The sequence below is a fragment of the Contarinia nasturtii genome, unplaced genomic scaffold, assembly GCF_009176525.2.
Source record: "Contarinia nasturtii isolate CC-2019 unplaced genomic scaffold, AAFC_CNas_1.1 Cnas_scaffold_187, whole genome shotgun sequence".
NCBI classification, from domain to species: Eukaryota; Metazoa; Arthropoda; class Insecta; order Diptera; family Cecidomyiidae; genus Contarinia; species Contarinia nasturtii.
In genome coordinates, this window is record NW_022197544.1 from 5,862,418 (window position 1) to 5,884,830 (window position 22,413).

The window sequence follows — 22,413 nt, forward strand, 5'->3', positions numbered from 1 at the left end:
CATGTGAAAAATATAGTGAAATTGTTGTTTTGAAACGTGCTATTTTAGAAATGACTTGATTATAAAATGCGGGCTGTTGTTAATAAAGACAGTCTCTATGTTGTATTAGTGTGGGTGCGCACGGTGTGCTGTTCAATATATTTGTTCTCCTGATGTGATTTTATGGAACATAGAAAATATAGTATACAATGTTTTCTTACAAATGTTTTTTTTCTCTCTCTCTGCATTATTCATAGTCTCTTTGTTATGCTTCACTCACTTCCTCTGCGTTTTACTTCTTCTCTCATTTTTTTTTTTTTTTCAGTAAAATAGAACAAAAACAAAAATCACAAACTAATGCTAACAGCAATAGCAAAAACAACATCACCAGTGAGTGAATTGATGCTCATTTCGGGGATACAAGAAACAATTTGAAAAACTTTACATGTGTTTGCGTTGTGTGTTTTCGACAAACACTATTTCATTTCGATCTTTTGTATTGCATGCCAGTCGTCGTCATGATCATGAAGTTGTAAACTCCAGCGCACTAGCGAGCAGCCTATGCCACTTCAATATCGACGAAGCATATGTGTGTGAGTATGCGTGTGTGCATGTATGTGCGCTCATGTTTTTTTTTTTGTTCGTCGTCGTATGCGTGTATAAGTGCGCATAACCGTTTATTCGTTCACATATGTACATGGTGTTTCCTCTCTTAATGGTGTGTGCAGTGTTCATACTGTTCACTTATGTGTGTACACATTTCGAAGCAGCGAAAATCTGAAAGAAGAAATGAACAACATAATACTAACGTTGATAAACATTGTGTGGCTGTACGATCAAAAGGAATCGGTAAAATTGTATTGAAGTTTTCTGGACGCAACACCAAGCACAGATCAGAATGTCATTGGAACTCGATGAATAAGCAACAATGATACGCGTGTAGTGTATTCTTAACTTTGCATTATCCAAATATCATATTTACTCGTAATTTTAACGACTTAATCGAAACATACAAACTTTTTTTTACGAAATATTTCATATCTAGCCATTTTTTTTAGTACATTCAATAAAACGCACGATCAATGTTTTAATTAAATCACATAAAAAAATGATCATAGTTTCATTTGGATTACGACTGATTTCATTCATCATAACATGTTTACGTGATGGTAAATTATTAAAATAAGACATCAATGTCGACGTACTGTGTTTTAAAGTGAAGTTATTTTTTTTTGTTTTAAAAAAATAAAATATATACAAGATCGAAAAATGTGTGTGAATATCTAAAAAAAACAACACCGTAATGAACACGTCTACAGATGGACTGAAAAAAAGTGTGTTCAGTGCTTTCGGAAAAACTAATATGCGTTAGCAAAATTCTTATGTGTAGCAAAATTGACTTCTAAATGAAAAATCGGCACTATACGCTTTTGAGTATTGAACTCCCGAAAAACTAGAGAAGAGTTTCACCAAAAAAAAAAAGAAAAAAGAAATCGTTTCTGTTGTGTTTTCAATGATAGAAAGTGAAAAATTCTTCTATTCGAAATGATGCCAAAAATGGATAAATTGCCTCGAGTGCCAGATGCACATGGAGATGTTGTCGACGAGAAGATTTTTTCCGATTTATATATACGAACGAGTTGGGTAGACGCCAATGTTGCACTTGATCAAATCGAAAAGGTGAGTTTTATCATGTATATTTTTATCCTTAAGAATTTTCCACCAAAATCTACCACACATTTTTGAATGACGTCTCCCTTTCGATCTCATGCTACCGGTTAAATTTCTTGTGCATGAAAAATTATGATACATTGGAATAAAATAAACATTGATGGCCGTTTCTATAGCAAAACCGTCGGCTTAGAATTCCAATCTTAACATTTCTTCTTTTAATGGAAACAGTTTAAAGTTTCACTATCGCCGTTTTATGTTTATATCGAAATCGGAGATTTTTCGATCTACTCCCATATATTCCATAATGTGTTTAGAAATTGTGTGTTTCTATTTGTATATTTAATGTTTAAGAGAATTTCCCAAATATACTGTTCAAACGAAATCATTGCGTTAATTCGCCGATACTCTGTATAAATTAATTAAATCATTCATCGGCTCAACATATTGTCACAACATCTATTTATTTATTCCATTAGTTTTGTTGAACATTGGTTGTTTTCGTAAAATTGGGTAAATAATTTGAAAGCCCAAATAAAAATGCACACATATATTCTTCATTGAATACGAACAATGAACGTTATAGAGAGAAAAAAAAAGAGCAGTACGTGAAAAAGTCACCATTGAGTATACAAGCTTTTCTTTCCATCCATTTATTATATTTCTATTCTTTTGTTTCGAGATAGAGACCTCACACATCCGATTATCTTGAAACGATACATATGTACAATTTGGTTTACATTTAAACCACAACATATTGAATGTTCACCTAAATACATAGTTTTTTTTATTTTGGGAAAAAGAATGCTGTGTGAAGTTTTCAAACTGTTCATAATTGATTTGTTTTTCTTGTCTTCTTTTTTTTGCTATAAAATCAACTATTACATCTTTGTTCTAACTAAGAACCATTATTAATTGTCCGTGAATGTTTAGCATCATCAAATTTACATGTCGATTGTAAAAAGAAGGAGACAAATAAAAAAAAAAAAAACTGAACGATTTAATATGCTACAATTTTTAAATATTACGATGTAAACTTCATCTATTTGAGTCCGTCCGTCCTTCACTTCAACGTAAAGATTACCCGTCAGTAACACGCATGCATTTTACATATACGTTCATTGGAACCGTATAATATATATATATATATATTTATATTTCATTCAATGTCAGGGCATGTTCCGGAAAAGTAATGAAGTAATCTCAAGAAAGATTTTTTTTATCAAAATAAAAAAAAGAAATGAAAGAAAATAGAAAACTGTCAGTGGTAAGGGATATATTTGTATATTTTAAAGGTATCATAAATTGGTACTAATACAATGTATTTAAACAAGCCCTGGTTTCTGTATAACATATCGAATCGAAAACAACTTAATTTTTAAGAAACATTACTACGACGACGACGACAACAACAACAACAACATTCAAACGAGACATACCACACACTAACACCATCAAGATGACGCACAAGGCATGAAAAATGATCACGTTCCCACCAACATTTCGAGAAATACGTGAATTGGATACCGAAGTATGGTGTAGATCGCAAACAAACGAACAAAATCAATTCAGAAATACATAAAGCATGAAGAGAGAAAAAAAAAGTAAAAACAACTACATCAGATATAATGGAGAAAGAAGACAACGCAATCCCCGATGCCACCGACAAACAAAGTTAAGATATAAAGAAAAAAGCAAAAAAAAAAAACACACAGAGATTGGATTGAATGTAACAACTATTTTGTAGAAGCATTTGAGTGTATGTTTGTGTGTGTGAGTGAGTATGAGAGTATTTGAATGTGTGCACAAGTAAGAGGTCGAATGAAATGCATTTCGAATGCAACTTTAACAGTTTCTTTACATTTATATTTATACGTATACACATGTATGCTTTACAATTTTCAGAGCCATGTTACACACGCGGATCTTATCCGATTGAGCAGTAGTATTTTTTTTTCATCTTCTAAATTTTCATCAACAATAATATTTGATGTACAATTTGTCTCTTGAAAATGATGATTATCAAAGTATGATGCACAATTTTCGGAATGATCACTGTTAGATAAAAAGAGAAGAAGAAGAAGAAGAATGAAAAGAATAGAAGTCGACAAAGCAATGATCAAGCATAAAAAAATGTGTGCCGAACCAAGCAAATGTAATACCAATTGCACCGACGCAAACTATTTCAGGTTCATACATTAAGTCCTGTGCAATTCCATATTTTTTTTCCACAGTTTTTTTTTTTTCGAAAATTCTCAAATGCTGAAAATTTGATGTTAGTCGACACAATTCAAAGATGTTCCAAATGTGTGTTCGTTCTTCTTTTTTTCTTCTCTATATTATTTTAAGTCGTCTTTTTTTTGTTTCTGCTGCAAGTTAAACGACCATAGCAGTTGAAATTCGTTTCGTCTGCTGCAATGCTTAGAGGTATATTTTCTAAGTTTTCTAATAGACCAAACGTCAACATATTCTATAGCTGACACTGTTCATACATGACTTTGTGTGTTCTGATGACATCGTCCATTCTTTTTTTTATTGTCTTTTTCCATCATTCTTTTGTTTATTTTCTTCAAATTCTTTCGGTGATTCGTTTTTCACCTTCGTCAGATTTATGTATTTTCGTGTAGGCCCAAATCGGTGTATGAATTGTTTCCTCCATACAATTTAATGGATGTATGGGTTATGTCTATGTGTGTGACAATAATAGATGATTAAAATAAACTTTTTTTTACACATAAATCAGTGAAATTGAAAAATACTTGTCTCGATGTGCTTGCAATGCAAATGTCAAAGGTTTGCCACCTTAGTTTTCGTGTGCGAGCGGAGAAGAGAGAGATATAGAGAAGACAATGTGTGTGTGCGTGTTAGGGAGAGAAAGAGAGCTGAAATAATGAAATGCGCAATCAAAAGACATTCATAGGTCGGCTCAGAAATGCATTCCAATATATCGAGTCATTAATAAAGACATTAAAAACGATGTTGCCAGCTAACATCTCTGTCTTGAATATTCTTCTCTCTTCTCGTTCGCTACGTTTCTGTTTTTTTTTTTTGCTTCTTTTAGTTGTCTGCCTGCCTCTTCAATTTGGTTTTTATGATTTCAATACTGGGTATATCAGGAACCATACAAATAAAAAGAGCCGACTCGACGTATTGATGCTTTTGAAATAAAAGGAAACACAAAGTATCTCTCGCACAGCGTGGATGAATGGTCTACATGTGTGACCATCCAAATATGGGTATACGGCACAAAACGAAATAGAAGATACATCGGTCGTTGGCGCAAATCACAGATCAAAGCATATATCAGATTATTTCTTCATCGTGGCTTTCGTTAATGCCCAAATGATTTATATTTCGGGTTTCTCTTTATAATTGACATATCAATTCCAACAATATAATCACAATTCGAGCTGTAAAGAAAATGAACTGAAACATCTTAATTTTAGACGAAGACCTTTTACTATTATTTCGTTTCTTTCTTCTTTTTTCGGTTAAACAATAATGGAACCATTAATAGAATGCTGCATATGACTCTCTTAACATACCAAACGTACTACATTCTATTGAAATGTTTTTTCTTTCGTTTTTTTTCCGCAATGGATACTAAATATGATAACTAATATTAAATTGGTTTCAAGATAAAAAAAAACATGGAAGAAAGCGTGAAGTATGTATTTGGTCTAAGACTTCCGAATGGTAATAATAAAAAGCATGTGATTTTTTTTTTCTTTTCACACGATGTGATGTGTAAAATTTGGCGTTTAGTACTAATGAATCGTGTAAATTGTATATAAAATGGGCATTTTTTTGGTATTGGAAGAATACAATACACGTCTCAATGCTATTCGCATTTTTTCTTTACTTTAAATCGTAGACTCAGTAAATTTTCAATCAGAGCATACCTACCACATTGAATCAAGTGCTTGATCAAAATTCCAAATAGTTTGGTGCTGATGCGATTTATCGATTACAGATTCGAGTTATACAGTAATGTATTTTCTAAGCCGTTCCAATCATTTCTTTATGTATATAATTATTCAGAGAGCGAATTTTGATATGGCTGCCTCTTAATCTTCAAATTACAAATAGCACCAAGATCGTATGTCACTAGGCCTAGACAGAAAAAAAAGTCTAGAAAATAAAATTAATTGTGGCCAATGTTGAAAAATTTGAATGCGACTTATGTTTGAAATAAACATTTTTAGTTTATCTGCATAATCTCTGAAAAATGTCTCAATAACATCCACGGTATTTTTTTTTAATTCAATTTCTCTTCAATCAACTCAATAAATATTCGAACGATACTCAAAATTTTAATACCTACGGATTTATCGAGAGATTTTTTTTCGGTCTATGGTAAAAACACCGACAAATTAAAAAAAAAGTTCTAGTTTTTGTCTCGCATTGGGTACCTCCTAGAATGGAAAAAAAAATCAACGCGAACGAAAAGCGAAAGGTAAAAAGTAATTTTGATCGAATAGTAACATAAAATATAGCATACTCATTTTCTTCATTGAGTCCACAAAACTACACACACCTATTTCTTACGAATAGGAGTTCTTTTAGTTCTTGTTATTGTAGTTCGGTACACTGACTTTTCGTTTTTCATCTTGGAAATGACTTTTCTTCTTCTTCTTCTGCCGCCTTTTTTGTACTAGGTTGGTGTTCTTCGGCTCTTTTTTTTACTTCATTCTAAGTTCGATTCATTGTACGAATATATTCTCAGAGACATACTTATCTCACGCATTAAACACATTGGAAATCGGAAATTTTATTGAGATGTTCTTTTTTTAAATTTAAATGATTTTACATAAAGCATAATTATTGTAAATTTGCCAATGTTCTTAATTATTTTTGATGCTGTTTGCGTATCACAAGATAAAAGCATATTAAACTGAACAACGTTTTTAACAGTATAATGAGTACATTTTTCTTCTGTTTAAACGAGATTTGGATGATTATTTTTTGTTTTAATTCTTTATCGATAATATTACTTACTTGATTTTATCATTGGTGCATAATCCCCTGTATAGAGGATATAGATTATATTTTTAAATTCATTAAGGAAACTCTTAGTTTTTTTTGCTGATATTGCTAAATTATAAATTACACAATTATGCTTTAGAAAAAGGTGCTCGATAAACGTTTCATAAGCAATTTGTAACAATAGAAACTAAAATATGCATCCTTCAGCACGGAATGTTCAGACTGATTGATGATAAAAAGCAACATTGCTTATTTCAATCAAAATCATTTTTTGTTTGTTTCAATACGTATTAACTTTATCGCTGAAAATTAGTAACTACCTAAATGTTTATAGATTATTATGTAGTATACTCATATTTTTGAATTGTAAACACTCAAAATGAGTTAAAAGATATTATCAATGGAACAAGACCACATGCAAAATATTCCACATTCAATGTAATCTATGATTAAGTTGTCAAATAGCTTGTATGCGGTTATCTCAATCATCTTTGTTTGTTTATAGTTTGCTGACATTTGCAATGTGATTGATTACGTGATTACAAAATGATAATACGACCATTATCGATGGTATGGCTAAAATAGTACACTTCAATCAACCATTAAAAGTATGCAAATGAAAAACAAAACCGTTGGCATGTAAATCACATTGATATCTCAAATTCATTTTTAATCAAACGTCTCACTAACGATACTTTATGAAAATGATGCCGAGTTTAGAAATGCGCCTACGTGCGTGCGTGTATACTTGTTTGGTTTTTGACGTTATGTCATTTGCCGCTACTGATACCCGCTTAAACCAATTGGGGTTATCTGTTTGCGCTCTCGTACGTCCATAAAAGTGTTTATTTGCTTTTTAATTTAACAATAAAACTAAACTCATATCATATTTACTCAATGATGTAGTATACTACCGAAAGCTGTACCTATCATTTATATAGATTTTTTTGCTATTTTTTGGTGTCTGCTTATCGCAACATTTTCTTAATCTGTGTTTTTTACACAGTTAAATTACGTTTTCGTTTCTGACTCTAATCTAGCATATATAAATGAGCTGCAACACCACACGGAAACATTAAACGTTTCACAGTTGCGACAGTAAGGGTGCTCTTCTGTCAACGATCAATCAAAACTTTTGCAGCTAAAAACAGCATTGAATTTAGTTTGTTTTTTTTTTTTTTTTTTGGAAATTCCCATTGAATTGAAAATGTCGACTGATAATTTAACAGCCATTCTATATGGAGTAGAAGATATTCGCTTGGTAAGCATTTTTCTTTTCTCAAAAAGAAGAACATGAAATCTATGGCAAAAATATATTGACGATGATTTTGAATGACAGGAACAACAACCAATTCCAACGATTCGTGATGACCAAGTATTATTGAGAATGGATTCGGTGGGCATTTGTGGTTCCGATGTGCATTATCTTGTTCATGGACGTATTGGTGATTTTATTTTAAAAAAACCCATGGTTATTGGCCATGAATCATCTGGAATTGTCCATAAAGTTGGTAAATCAGTGAAACATTTAAAAGTTGGTGATCGTGTTGCAATTGAACCGGGTGTTCCTTGTCGTTACTGTGAAAATTGTAAAGCGGGAAAATACAATTTATGCCCTGATATGGTTTTCTGTGCAACACCACCAGTGGATGGAAATCTTACACGATACTATGCGCATGCAGCTGATTTTTGCTTTAAATTACCGGATCATGTGAGCATGGAAGAGGGTTCTTTATTGGAACCACTTGCCGTTGGCATTCATGCATGTCGTCGTGCATACGTTGGTCTTGGCACAAGAATTTTAATTCTGGGCGCTGGACCAATCGGTTTATCCGCATTGATTGCTGCAAGATCAATGGGCGCTGGAAATATCATTATCACTGACATTGTACAGGATCGCTTAGATGTGGCCAAAGAATTGGGCGCTACATTCACACTTGTTGTTCCAAAAGATGCAAGCGAATCGGATATGGTTAAAAAAGTACATGAAACACTTGGATGTGCACCTGATGTTTCGATTGATTGCAGCGGTTTAGAAACAACAAATCGTTTGGCTATACTTGGTACAAAATCGGGTGGATGTGTTGTTATTGTCGGTTGTGGACCGTCAGAGGTTAAAGTGCCATTGGTAATGGGACTTACACGAGAAATTGATATTCGCGGCGTTTTTCGATACTGTAATGACTATTCATCGGCATTGGCATTGGTTGCAAGCGGCCGATTCAATGTTAAAAAATTGGTAACACATCATTTCGATATAACAGAAACCAAAGAGGCTTTCGACACCGCCAGATATAATCGCGATGGTGCCATTAAAGTTATGATTCATTGCACACCTCGTAATGAAAATAATCCGACACCATTTTAAATGAAAAAAAAAAAAGAAAAATCTGAGAAAAAAATTACCACACATATTTGTTAAGAAATAAAAAAAAAATTAATTTTATCGCATCTGTACATTTACGTCATTCGAATTGTTATTAAATTGGTCAATAAATCTCTGTGAACGATAACAATAATCAAAGTTTAAGGTCAGTGAGATGTTTGTTTGAATTTTTATTATAACTTTTTTTTCTTCATCTTTCCTGATTATATTACGGCACATGATCTTCACAGTTTTACATAAGTGATATTTTCTTGAATACTATAAACACTAAAAATAGAGTACATGAACATGAATTCTCTTCCATTCGGCGTCCAACGTAATTCGTCGCCTTATAATGTGTACATTGATAAATAAAATCATTTCATTTCATTTTTTTTTTGTTTGTCTTTAAATAGAAAACGGGCATAAAAAAATTAATCTAAATATGTATAATTGGGGCAAAATCAAAATTGCCTTGTGCTGTGTGTACGTGTGTGTGTAACATTTACAAACATTGTATGGACATAAGAAATTTGGCTATCGGTAACACAGACAACCACACAATCACAAATGAAATGTTGTTTATTTTATGAAGCGTATCACTTCTAGAGCAATCTGTCAATTCATATTCCTGAAATAAATATGGTCTTATTTGGATTTATTTGCGATATTTATATGTTGAGGGCAACGATTGTACAGTATACAGTAGCAGTACATATATACATTGAATAGAATTACTTACGCGTTCATCTTCGGTGAAACAATCGTCTAAGCGCCTTCTTTCCAATTTATTTAAATTCTTTTTGTGGCATGGGAACGTATGATTGTCCGAAAATGTGTAGTTTATTTTCTTTGCTTCAGCACCCATTGATGGTGTTTTCAATGTGTGGATTTCGTGTTGTACAGCAACCAAAAGTAAATTCGATAGTTTGATGCGGCTGAAATATAGCCAACTACAAACAAAATAAGAAGAAAAAACAATAAAAAATTATTCATTTAAAATTAACAACGGTAGTATGAAGAGTACAAATAGTACATACTCTGTAGTATCAAAATTTTGTGTATCAAATTTTTGTTGCATCACATAAAGTGTGGCCGTTTTATCACAAGGTTCTAGTATAAACTGTGTTTTTTTAGTTGTCTTATTGGATGCTTCCGGTTCTTCTGTATCGTCTGTAAGATAAAATATTGATTGCATTGAAACGATTCCAACCAGAAAGTTCAATCCGTTTCTTAGGATTTCTTACGCGGTTCAGCCCAAGCCCATAAATTAAATTTCGCCAGCGATAAAATTGTTTCCGTTAAAATCCATTGAATGTATGTTTTTAGTAGTTGTAAAGGCTATCCAATCACACAAGAAAATCCGGTATTAATTGGTATTTTAGTAAAAAAAATAATAATGACGAATAATTACCGTAGAAACTATGTTGGCAAAAGATCCAGCTGGATTTTCCTCCACTTTTATTTTGCAAACCGCTTGGAAGTCATATACCGTGATGGCTTTGAAAATCTGTAAATCAACCAAAGTTTTCATTGCTTTTCCCTGAACTTCGCCAAAAAATCTTCCGGTATCATCTGAGTTATTTGACAAAATTATATATCCATTGTTATCAATTACATAACAATCATAGATTTCATTATCGCACTGTAAACAATTTTCACACTGCAAAAAAAAAAAAAAAAAAAAAAAACAAAATAAATGTACATTAGCAGTTGGAAGAAATAGAATGTCCAATAAAATGGTTTGCATACCATTGGTTGTGATGTTATTTCCTTAAATCGTTTGTACATTGATTGTTGAGTAAATTGAAAACCAACAACGCATCCAGGTGCCTCCTTTCCAGCATCCATTCGAAAAATGGCATGTGATGCCAACACTTTAATATCGCCCTCTTCTTTCACCTCGTCTTTGTCATCGTGCGGTACAGCATACACAAAACTTTCGTTATCACTTTTATGCTGTAATACCGCTTGCTTATACCATGTTTCATCAATTGCTTTTGTATAATAATCGCCAAACTCTCTGCAATAACACACAAATTAAAGATGCAGATTAAATTGTTATCTGTCTCAAAATTCATCTCGAAATATATAAATTTTTACTTGTCGCCTTCAACTTCAGTTTCGCCAAAGATAAATTGCCAGCGTGTCAAACCGCTCATTGTAGCCACAAAACGCAGTGTAGCGTTATACGCATTGATCAAATCTTCGGCTTCTTTACTTTCAAATTTCCATGTTCCATAACTCTCTTTCGTAACTCTGGCATCAAATACAAGTAGCTCGACCAATTCTTTGTTACAATAATAATCAGCATCTTTATCGGTTGCCTCTGCTTCACAATTTGCTAAAGAAGATAAAAAAATCACATAAACCCATTAATGAATTATTATGTACCGAGTTTAACATTTTCAACTAACGATGCTCTTCATCTTCGTCGCTATTTGATGTATCGGGCCCGTATTGTTCTGACCATTTCATCGACGAACTTTGAAATAATTTCACAAAATGCAACAGCTCTTCTTCAGAATTCTCAAACGATTTATGTTCCATGTAATGAAATTTACAATAGACCCTTTCAATTCACAAAAAAAATAAGAACAATTTATATGGACATTATATGTATTGATCATTGTGACGCGATGCTATAATGCTTACCAATCGGGATGAACTTTCCAATTTTGTCCAACGAAAAGGTCTGACAAATTCTCGTTTCTGTGTAGTCTATTTTGAATTTCAGCGCCAACGGTTATCAATGTTTGGCCATAATCGCTCGGAATTGCTAATCCAAGAGTAAATGGTGTTGATTCCAATGGCGCAAAATAATAATCGTATTTTTCTTCAGACACTCGTCGCAATTTATCGTAATGAAAACGCACTGACACATTCAACATCTTCTCCAGCTTATGGCTTAATGAAAGTTGACGTAGCTACAATTGGGTTTTTTTTACATCTGTTTAATATTACATATGTACAAACACAAAAAAAGTACACAAAAAATAATACCCTTTTTAAAATATCGCCAATGGGTGGTCGAAATTCGGTTTCAGTTCCATTGAATTCTTCGACAATTTCATCGATTTGTTCAACTTCCGTAAAATCAATGCTGTTATAATTATTTTTGAGGTAGACACATTCAGTTTTATTTGTATCCTTCGGACATTGTGGATCGTCAATTTCTTCAGTTTCTTTCAATTTAAATGTTTCCTGAAATAGTGATGATTTATCGTATTGTTGACATCCAAATTTTTTTTCATTTTTCTGTTGACATTCATATTTTTATTTACCATTGGACGAAGATCCGGATGTAATAGTACATAACCGTTGTTGCTAACAATGAAAGGATATGCGTTCACACCCAACTAAAAGTAAAGAATTGATGCAATAACAAAATTAACGGAATATCACTTGCATCAACACAAAATTTAAAAAAAAAGAAAGGAAAAAGAAATCGAAGTAAGCACCTTGTATGGAAGTGTTAGTTTGTCAATATCATCGACTGGTACATCCGTTGATGCAACTCCTAATAATCCAACGTACTTGCGAGTGTCATTTGAAGAATCGATTTTATAAGCCGGTACACCGACCGCAATCATTAAACGTGGCGGTAGATTTTCAATTTTTTTCCCATTTTCTGGTTCGTAGTTCTCTTCATCACGATACTAAACATAAATCATATAAATGTCTGTCATATTCATCGTTTAATTTAATTGAATGTCGAATGGCATACCGTCACATCTTTGAATGCATGCGTCCATGTCGGTGGATGTTTAATTCCTTGCAATACAAGCGGTCGTGCAATGTATCCCACATAATCGAAAACTTTTTCTTGAACCTCGTCTAAAGTTTGAATATGTGAAAATCCTCCACGATTCGAACATGCTATGCTTTTCATTTCGGCCACATTGCTTTGATCTTTTCCAAGTAAATAGGTGAATATTCGTACCGGTACTCTGGTGCCATTGATTCGATTGTATTTTTCAAATGTTTCAGTGAAATTTCCTTGAATATTATCGGTGATCAACATAATTGCTTGATTGCATGGATTTTCATCGCATTTTCGTTCGATTCGATATTTTTTTAGTAAATCGAATGCAATTTCGGTTGCATTTTTAATGCTTGTTTCATTGGCATATGCGTCGATTAAATGTTTAAAATCCGACATTTTTTCATTAAATACTTTAATATTTTCGGGTGTCGCTTGAACCAATTCACCACTGAAGCATTCAACCAATGGTGTAACGTTCTTTGAAAACGTGTAAATATTGAAAAAGTCATTGTTTGAAAATGTATCTAACAAACTTTTTATGGTTAATTTTGCCAAAAAGCCCAAGTATCCAGTCATTGAACCGGTACGATCGAGAAGAATTACAATATCCTTGGAACAAGTGGCCGTTTCAATATACCATGAACGTTTTCGACAATCATACACATCCACCGATGAGGATGTGTCACGGTCTTCCCATGATTTTGCCGGAAAATGTCGAAGAACACCAGTCTCTGAACCGAAATACTGCCATGATAAAGCCGGATCTTTTTTATAATTTTTTACAAACACCGAGTCTAGCCGCTCCGACCAAATTAACACATCCTTCGTCTCATTGCCTACAAATAAAAGATCATTTCATCAATGACATTATTCATTTAAGCACACATTTATTAAGCACTCACTGCCATCGAAAACGTTTGTTGGTACGTGCACTGAAGCGTATGTTGTGTTGACATTTATATGGTAAAAATGTTTGTCGGGAGAAAGCTCCATGTCCAAATATGATGCGGTTGCATTTATTAACACTTTAAAATTTAAACACTGATATTTGGTTTCCGATCGATTGGCACAAGAAACACCGTTTATCACGGAATATTTGCTCGAATAATATTTGTAATTATTACGCATACTTTGAAGTTCAGTATCCGCAATACCAGTCTCATTCATTGTATAATTTCGAAAATACTCTTCGGCCAACTCTTCCGCTTTGTTTGCTATACACTAGTTGAGCGTGGATTTCGACGAAAAATAAAATTGATCACATGATTTTCATATTTCTTTAAAAAATAAAAAACATCACATCTTACCCGAACCGCTACTGTTTTTCTTCGAAACATTCTTCCCACATTCTCCACGGCATCTTGAATCAATTCACCTTTTTCTTTTACTTTTGCATTATTTTCTTTATATTGCTGAAATTAAATTATGTTCATTAAATAATCGAATTCCGTATGGGAACCAAAAGAAAAAACGCTTACATTTTTAATTTCATCAGCTTTCGTCATATTTTTCGCCAACCAATTCAATTCATCGCCGAATTGTGAGGCCCATGTATCAACACTAAAAACAAAATTTAATTTAAAAAAATCATTGAAATTATCTGATGTTTTGTGTTTCGTTTATCAAATGTATTTACATTGCTTGTGGTGATGGATGTTTTGCATCTGCATAAACAGGAACTAAACATAAGTGACATAGAAATATGGCAGTAAGTATCGAAGGAAGAAAGTAAATTGGAAATGGTTTGAAAGCCTTTTTATTCTGAATTTTCATCGTGTTGTACTTCTTTAAATCCATATTATTGTTTTGGAGATCGATTTCCTCATGTAAATTGTGAATTTTTCCTTCTTAACTCATTGTTTTCATTTTGTAATGCTTCAATGTGGCGCTTTTTATATTATGATTTTCCAAAATTGCATGCGCTTATGTTATGCTTCACTCAAACTAGAAACAAAACAAGAATAAAAATTGAAATTGAAATTAAACAACATGTTCGACGGGGAACAGCAAAAATAAAACTGAGTTTAAACCCAGTTAATATGAGATTTTAGCCAAATTGCTGAACACTTTTTGAGTGTATTGACTTTAGTGCGTTTTGAGATCTATCTTTAGAGCGTAGACCGTCGACAACGACAATGTGTGCTCAATTTTAAACACGAAAACTTCGTAATTGTGCTATGCCGTGCATAATAACATTACTTATTTCTTCTCGTACCAAAAACAATCCAGACTCAAATGTATTTGTATACCTTTGAATCAATATTTACAAATGATTCAAATACATTCAAACGCAAACGGATCATTCAACGATTCAAAGAGAACATTTTTCAAATCTCGTCCCAATGAACATATTAAAATTGTTTATTTTAATTATTTCGAACGTATTTACTGCTATTTTTATCATTAGAACTGCAAAAAAAGCCGCTACAAATACTGCACTAGATATATTTCTAAGATCTATCGATTTTTCACTGTGATGCACAGAAAGAGAATCTCAATCGCTCGAAATATACGTGTATGCTGTTCAGAATTTGAAGTAACAAATCAAAAAATTTCAATAAATTATGTGAACATTTGCATTGAGTGTTATAACACTTATCCTTTTAAAATCAATGGTTTCGAAAAGAAATGTTGTTTTACCGAATTGTGTGTCGACACCTTCAAAATTATACAGTTTTTGCACAAATTATTTTTGTTTATAACAAATTCAATCAACAAATATTAAATTCTATAAAATTCACAAATTTAATATATGTTTCTATAAATAGAAACGAAATCTGTTCTGAAATTTTTTTGGTTTGCTATGAGTATTGAGAAATGATAGTGAAAATGAATGGAATCTCTATATCCTGGAGTGATAACTTTCTGTCAAATGCGGACGCATGCGTGCATATTCGATGTGTTGAAAAGTCAAGAATTCAAAAGATTCATGCACCAAAAACCGTTGATACTATACAAAAGTTTAACTGAAAGCATTGGTATTGTGGTTAAAAGAAATCTTTTTGTATAAAATATGCATATATCTTTAGAAAAAATCAATAAAATCATTTGATTGTGCATGCTGTATAAAGTCCATTGTGAAAAAAACTTAATTTTTAACATAACATAACATTTCGACGTAATATTTACAAATATGAACACAGAAACCGCTACTGGAATTTTAATATTAGTTTTCGCCCAAAAAAAAATCAAAGATACGTGCAAATATACTATAAAAATATATGCTCCAATCCACGTTTTTGAACTGGTTGGAATATAAACAAAACATCGATACAAAATGAAAACAGACAGCGAAAAAAAGCGTTGTATTCCTTCGACAGAAGGAGGAACGAACACAGGTTAAAATAAACTTAAAAAAAGAGCAAAAGATGAGAGAAGGAATACAAATACGATTGAATGTTAAGAGCGGCGGGAAGCAATCAACGAAAAAAAAAAATGAAGTTATTTGCCTGCTTTCTACAACAAAGAAGTAAATAATAGTGTGCCGATGCGGCTGCCCTTTTTCTTTTGTTCTTTCTTTCATACCACCATCGATACCTGAAATATAGCACAGTGGCCATACATTTATACATTTCCATTTATTAACCAGTTAATCTGAAATTTTACATCGAATTAAGCAATATACTAAAATTTAATCAAGTATAAACTTACAGTGTATGTTCTTTTTTGAGCGCAAAGTGAAAAAAAGCAACTTCAATTTCATAAGACCACATAGATTCGATTTTTTTTTTTAATTGTGTTTGATTTGTTGTTATACAATTTATTTAATTAAGTCAAGTAAAACATTTCAAACAGGTTGTTTCGCATCTGGGTACATTTTTTCGTATCTTGCATTTATTTCCAAAGAATAGTTCCATTTTGACGTCGAAATATATATAAAAAAAGGGAAATAAAAATAATTGGTGCCTCATTTTCATTCCAAATGTATGTGGGTAAAATTCAACGAATTTTACCAACATTTTTTTTCCTTCCACAAAACCGCACAAAACACCTGGCAATTTTTGTAGCAAGAAAAAGGAGCATTTCGGAGAAACAAAAACGATTTCAAAGTAAATTGAACAATCGCTGCTAGTTGTTATGAATTGAGTCATTAAATATAGATTTCTTGGAGTACAATTATTTTGGTGGAATATTTTTGTTTAAGCAATGCTCATATTTTATATGAAACGGTGAAACTTACCTCTCTCTTTCTCCTTCTTTTATAGGGTAAAGCACGTGGTCGACGTTCAGCACTTTATATTCGATCACTATTCCAGTCTCAACTTCAAACTCTTGGCGTTTATATACAGAAGAATGCGGGCAAAATTTTATTTGTTGCGATCATAGTGCTAAGTGCATTTTGTGTGGGCTTGAAAAGTGCAACAATACATTCAAAAGTACAACAGTTGTGGATACAAGGTAAGATATTTACAAACATTTCATATTTTGTTTAAGCAAATATAGCTCATATTCGGATGTAAAATTTACAGAAGGTGGACGCTTAGAACAAGAGCTGGCATATACGCAAAAAAGTTTAGGTGAAATTGAAACATCAACGCATCAATTACTTATACAAACTCCTAAAGATCCAAACGCATCGGTTCTGCATCCGCAGGCTTTATTAACCCATTTAGAAGTTTTAAAACAGGCAATGTCCATTGAAATTGAAATGTTCGACAAACCATGGAGCCTTCGTGACATGTGTATTGCGCCAACGGTTCCCGAAGTCGAATATGATTATATTGATCAAATCTTTGAAAAATTGATACCATGCTCAATAATCACGCCGCTTGATTGTTTTTGGGAAGGTAGCAAATTGCTTGGACCAAAACATTCACCAAAAGTTCCGTACGTAAATTTCGATATTATCATTGACAGTTTGAAAGTAAATTATTTATTGATTTATAGTTGTATTAATTTTTTTAAAAAAACTATTTCTCTTCGACTGATATGTTTGATTATACAGTGGCTGGAACGATACAATATATTGGACATCATTGAATCCACAGAAAATGTTGTCAACATTAAAGAAATCACATCAGGATTTTCCATTCGATATAGTTGATCAATATTTAAAACGTGCTGGTATCACAACTGGATACACAGAGAAACCATGCCTTAATCCAAACGATACTCTTTGCCCCGATACGGCACCAAATAAAAAGAGTAAATATCCGGTTGACGTTGGCGCCGAATTGACGGGTGGTTGCTATAGCTATGCGGCAAAGTATATGCATTGGCCGGAAGAATTAATCGTTGGCGGTGCCGAACGGAATCGTACACGTCATTTGAAACGAGCAAAGGCATTTCAAACCGTTATTCAATTGATGACTGAACGTGAAATGTTTGAAAGTTTCAAGGGACATTGGGATGTACATCATATTGGATGGACACAAGAAAAAGCGGCTGCTGTTTTAAATGCATGGCAGCGTAAATTTTCGAATGAGGTAATTTACAATAAATTTAACAATCTTTAACAATCCAACAACAACAAAAATATTTGCAATCGAAGTGACACGTTCTTTTTCTTCCCCATTAATATAATATAGGTTTCGAAAATTATGAAAAACGGAAACCTATCGCGATCACATGATATTCTCGCCTTTTCATCATCCACGTTGGATGACATACTTAGTAAATATTCCAATCCAGATACGTTGAGCTTGTGTATTTTTGTTGGTGTCACCATTGTGTACGCAGTTTTTGCGTCGATAAGATACAAAGATCCAATTCGTGGACAGGGTGCTGTTGTTATTGCTGGAGTTTTACTGATTGCGATGTCGACGGCGGCTGGTTTGGGTCTTTGTGCAATGCTTGGACGAGCTTTTAATGCGGCAACCACTCAGGTCATTCCATTTTTGGCCGTTGGATTGGGTGTAAGTCATATATTTACATTGACCCATGCATATGCCGAAAGCAATGCAAACGACCAAACGAAAGATATTTTAAAGAAAGCAGGACCCACAATTTTATTAAGCGCTAGCACGGCAATCATATCATTTTTTGCTGCTGCCTTAATACCAGTGCCAGCTTTAAAAATATTCTGTATCCAATCGGCCATCGTAATGTGCTTTAATTTGGCTGCATCGCTATTAGTATTTCCGGCTATGATATCGCTCGATCTTCGTCGTCGACAATCGGGTCGAAAGGATTTCTTATGCTGCTGCTTACCACCAATGAAACAAACACAAAATCAACCCGGCAACGGAAATGGTCGAATGAATGGCGCCGATCAAGGTCTCATTGCCAGATACAACGATAAAAGCATATCGTATTTCTCGTTATCACAATTTGCATACAAATATTATGCAACATTTATAACGCAGGGTTCAATTAAATTTTTTGGAATGCTCATTTTGGCCGGTGTTATGGGTTACAGTCTTTTTAATGCGATGAAAGTTGAAGATGGACTCGATTTATTTGATCTTGTGCCGAAGAATACAAATGAACATCAATTTTTGAATGTACAAAGTAAAATGTTCAGCTTTTATAATATGTTTGCTGTAACTCAGGGTGACTTTGAATATCCAACCAATCAACGTTTGCTCTACGATTATCACGAAGCATTCGTTCGTGTGCCACAAGTTATAAAGAATGATAATGGTGGATTGCCAGACTTTTGGTTGAGCATGTTTCGAGATTGGCTGTTAAATTTACAAAATGCATTCGATCGTGATTACAAAGAGGGAAAAATAACGCAAGAGAGATGGTTTAAAAATGCAAGCGCCGATGCGATTTTGGCATATAAACTTCTCGTTCAAACTGGATATGTGGACAATCCAATTGATAAATCATTGGTGCCATCAAATCGTTTGGTTGACAGTGAGGGCATCATTAATCCAAAAGCATTTTATAATTATTTATCGGCATGGGCATGGAATGATGTTTTCTCCTACAGTGCTTCACAGGTAAAATAATAATTTAAAATCGAATAAAATTCAATGGAAACTAATTTAAATATAAATTCAATTGAAATTTATAGGGTAAACTTCGGCCAGAGCCTCGAGAATGGATTCATTCACCAGCCGATTATGAACTGAAAATTCCCAAAAGTTCGGCACTCACATACACACAATTACCATTTTATTTACATGGATTAAGTGATACACCAGAGATTCGAACACTCATCAGTACAATCAGAGTTTTATGTAAACGATTTGAAAGCCGTGGCCTACCAAATTATCCATCTGGAATTCCATTCATTTTTTGGGAACAATACATGGATTTAAGAATTTACTTATCGTTGATTATACTGTGTGTATTATGTGCAACATTTATCTGTGTTGGCATCTTGATGCTATCCGTTTGGGCAGCTGTTTTAATTGTGTTCAACGCTGTTTTTACGCTCATTCAATTGGTTGGCATCATGAACTTAATTGACATGAAACTATCGGCGATACCAGCCGTTATAATGGTTCTCAGTGTTGGATTGTCTGTTAGTTTCACCGTTCACGTTTCACTGGTAAGCATTTTATCATGTATTTAAAACAAAAGTCAAAATCGATGAAATAAATATTATTTAAATTATATAATCAAATTTTTGTTTCAATTTTAATTTTTTAAAACAGGGTTTCATAACATCCGTTGGAAAACATGATCGTCGCATACGACTTGCTTTGCAATCATCCTTTGCACCGGTTGTGCATGCAACGCTTACATCATTGTTAGCTGTGCTAATGTTGTCGACATCACAATTCGATTTTATCGTTCGTCAATTTTTTTGGCTCCTCCTAGCTGTTATGATAATTGGCATTGTGAACGGTTTATTCTTCTATCCAATCTTATTGACTCTAATTGGTCCAGCGCCGGAACTAATACCGCTTGGTCATCCCGATCGAATATCAACACCATCACCGCCAACATATCGACAAAAGCGTACAAAATCATACAATAACAATCGACATTCAACAAATTCGACATCGTCACGATCATACCAAAAGTCACATCACAAACAACACAAAGACCAAGAGCCAAGTCTAACGACAATAACCGAAGAACCACATTCTTGGAAGAGTTCATCTTCATCAATGTCAATAAATGGATACCATCCGGAGTATCAGCACAATACAAATGCACAAACACACCCGAACAACACAAACAATATGTCCGAATTACAGAGTATTGTTGTGCAACCAGAGTTCATTGTTGAAACTTCACAAAATGGCGGAGACTCAAACACGATGAAAGTAAAAGCAACTGCAAACATCAAAGTCGAACTCGTAGCCCCCGGCCGAATAACAAGAACGTTTAGCCAATGCTAAATAGAACGAAACGAAAATGAATTTTTTTATTTTTTAAATAAAATTAAAACGATTTGAGACTGGTTCAAATGAGATACTCAGCAACCAAACATTTTGGATCCACAAACCAAAATTACATATCCATTGTGACTAATAGCCACTTCTTATTTGAGCAATTTTCGGAACCATATATACCAATCAAAGTATTGCCGCCGCCCCCAAAACTAAAAAAAAGTCGACTACCAAAAGACTAATAGACGAATGCATGTTGAGGTCTTGTTAATTTTTAATGAGATTTTTTGTTTCGATTTAAGCTAATTTTTTGAAAGTGTAATTTAAAATAGATAAGTAGATTGAGGAAAAAACAAACAAACATAGAAGCCTTTAACACTTTGCTCCTGATTTCAACGCAAACTACCAATATATATATATATATATTTTTCCCAATAAAACAACAAATTGAATTAGGTTATTAGGTATTGTGATTTAAAAATTAAGTGGATACTCTTCTTAGCTTGCATTTTAGCATACAGATGCTGTCCCAGTCTGTAAATAGAATGGTGAAATTACTATGATTACGTTTGATTTATATTTAAATTGCCACTATATAGTTAATTACAAAAATAATAATTGCTAAATGTATCATATATATATTTTTTTTTCTGTCTGAATAATCCATTATGTATTTTCTTTATAGCTCCAAAGACAGATTCTTATTTATTACACATGTCGTCAATATCTTAAACGTTATTGTTTGGGGTAACTTTATAAATTATTCAGGTTACCAACGCGACATAAGTATATCTGGAACACACTCATAAATCACTTAAATCAGTTAAAATGTTTATTTTGTACACAACAAACTAAAAAATGAAAAATTGCCACATGACAAGTAAATTATTTACTATTATTACCTATTATTATTTAATTAATAATTTATTCAAATTTTACCTATGAATGCTTTTAATGTTTACAAATCCAATCGTTTTGATAAACCGTGTTTATCAAACGATCAAAGATAAACTACTGAAATTAGATTTATGGCAAATTGAAATCAGCAACACTTTTTCTTTTTGCATAATATAACAATAAGCAAAGGTGAATTAACACTTTTTTCTACCTCAATTACATGAATAATGTTGAAAATAATAATTGTTAAAAAAAATCGAATAAAATATTAAATATGTGCTGTAGCCTAGGATTTGTCACTTTATTTGGGCTATAGGTAAACAAAAATTGATAAAATAAACAAACAATATGGAGCTTTAGTATACTTCAATTGAAAATAGAGAAAGTGATAAATTTGCGTTGGAAACTTAACAAACTTAGGAAATAAGAGAAACAAAACACATATATCCAATTTGAGATCTGTCTATTCGTATAGCATTGAAACCGATTAGAATAAATAGATTTATTTACAAAATGAA

At 32.9% G+C, this 22,413-nt stretch overlaps 3 protein-coding genes across 4 annotated transcripts; 2 read left to right on the plus strand and 1 right to left on the minus strand.

Annotated features, from left to right (window-relative positions):
- Nucleotides 1-731: 731 nt before the first annotated feature.
- LOC116352580 (protein patched) lies at nt 732-22,413 on the plus strand. Its single transcript, XM_031785289.1, has 7 exons — nt 732-1,659; nt 16,973-17,165; nt 17,237-17,594; nt 17,713-18,193; nt 18,296-19,654; nt 19,729-20,208; nt 20,315-22,413. Exons 1-7 carry the CDS (start codon nt 1,525-1,527, stop codon nt 21,005-21,007), a joined length of 3,699 nt encoding a protein of 1,232 aa, XP_031641149.1. The 5' UTR covers nt 732-1,524; the 3' UTR covers nt 21,008-22,413.
- Nucleotides 7,733-9,195, plus strand: LOC116352582 (sorbitol dehydrogenase). Its single transcript, XM_031785290.1, has 2 exons — nt 7,733-7,897; nt 7,976-9,195. The coding sequence occupies exons 1-2, from the start codon at nt 7,844-7,846 to the stop codon at nt 9,002-9,004; spliced, it is 1,083 nt and encodes a 360-aa protein (XP_031641150.1). The 5' UTR covers nt 7,733-7,843; the 3' UTR covers nt 9,005-9,195.
- Nucleotides 9,178-15,545, minus strand: LOC116352579 (voltage-dependent calcium channel subunit alpha-2/delta-3-like). 2 transcript variants are annotated; one of them, XM_031785287.1, is made up of 18 exons: nt 15,408-15,545; nt 14,404-14,711; nt 14,246-14,327; nt 14,075-14,179; nt 13,670-13,988; nt 12,729-13,603; nt 12,463-12,660; nt 12,286-12,360; nt 12,005-12,205; nt 11,657-11,928; nt 11,419-11,573; nt 11,105-11,345; nt 10,754-11,024; nt 10,416-10,664; nt 10,249-10,342; nt 10,042-10,174; nt 9,744-9,954; nt 9,178-9,632 (listed from the first exon to the last, which is right to left on the minus strand). In XM_031785287.1, the coding sequence occupies exons 2-18, from the start codon at nt 14,562-14,564 to the stop codon at nt 9,507-9,509; spliced, it is 3,768 nt and encodes a 1,255-aa protein (XP_031641147.1). In that variant the 5' UTR covers nt 14,565-14,711; nt 15,408-15,545; the 3' UTR covers nt 9,178-9,506. The 2 variants fall into 2 exon arrangements, with proteins under 2 accessions (XP_031641147.1, XP_031641148.1); XM_031785288.1 differs by lacking the exon at nt 15,408-15,545 and adding an exon at nt 15,157-15,297.

Coding starts and splice junctions, on each gene's coding strand:
- LOC116352579 (XM_031785287.1), bottom strand. CDS start 14,564: ATGGATTTAAAGAAGTACAACACGATGAAAATTCAGAATAAAAAGGCT. Junction 14,328..14,403: donor CATCCATCACCACAAGCAAT/GTAAATACATTT, acceptor TTTTGTTTTTAG/TGTTGATACATGGGCCTCAC. Junction 12,361..12,462: donor AACTAACACTTCCATACAAG/GTGCTTACTTCG, acceptor CTTTACTTTTAG/TTGGGTGTGAACGCATATCC.
- LOC116352582 (XM_031785290.1), top strand. CDS start 7,844: ATGTCGACTGATAATTTAACAGCCATTCTATATGGAGTAGAAGATATT. Junction 7,898..7,975: donor GAGTAGAAGATATTCGCTTG/GTAAGCATTTTT, acceptor TTTGAATGACAG/GAACAACAACCAATTCCAAC.
- LOC116352580 (XM_031785289.1), top strand. CDS start 1,525: ATGATGCCAAAAATGGATAAATTGCCTCGAGTGCCAGATGCACATGGA. Junction 1,660..16,972: donor CACTTGATCAAATCGAAAAG/GTGAGTTTTATC, acceptor CTTCTTTTATAG/GGTAAAGCACGTGGTCGACG. Junction 19,655..19,728: donor TCTCCTACAGTGCTTCACAG/GTAAAATAATAA, acceptor TGAAATTTATAG/GGTAAACTTCGGCCAGAGCC.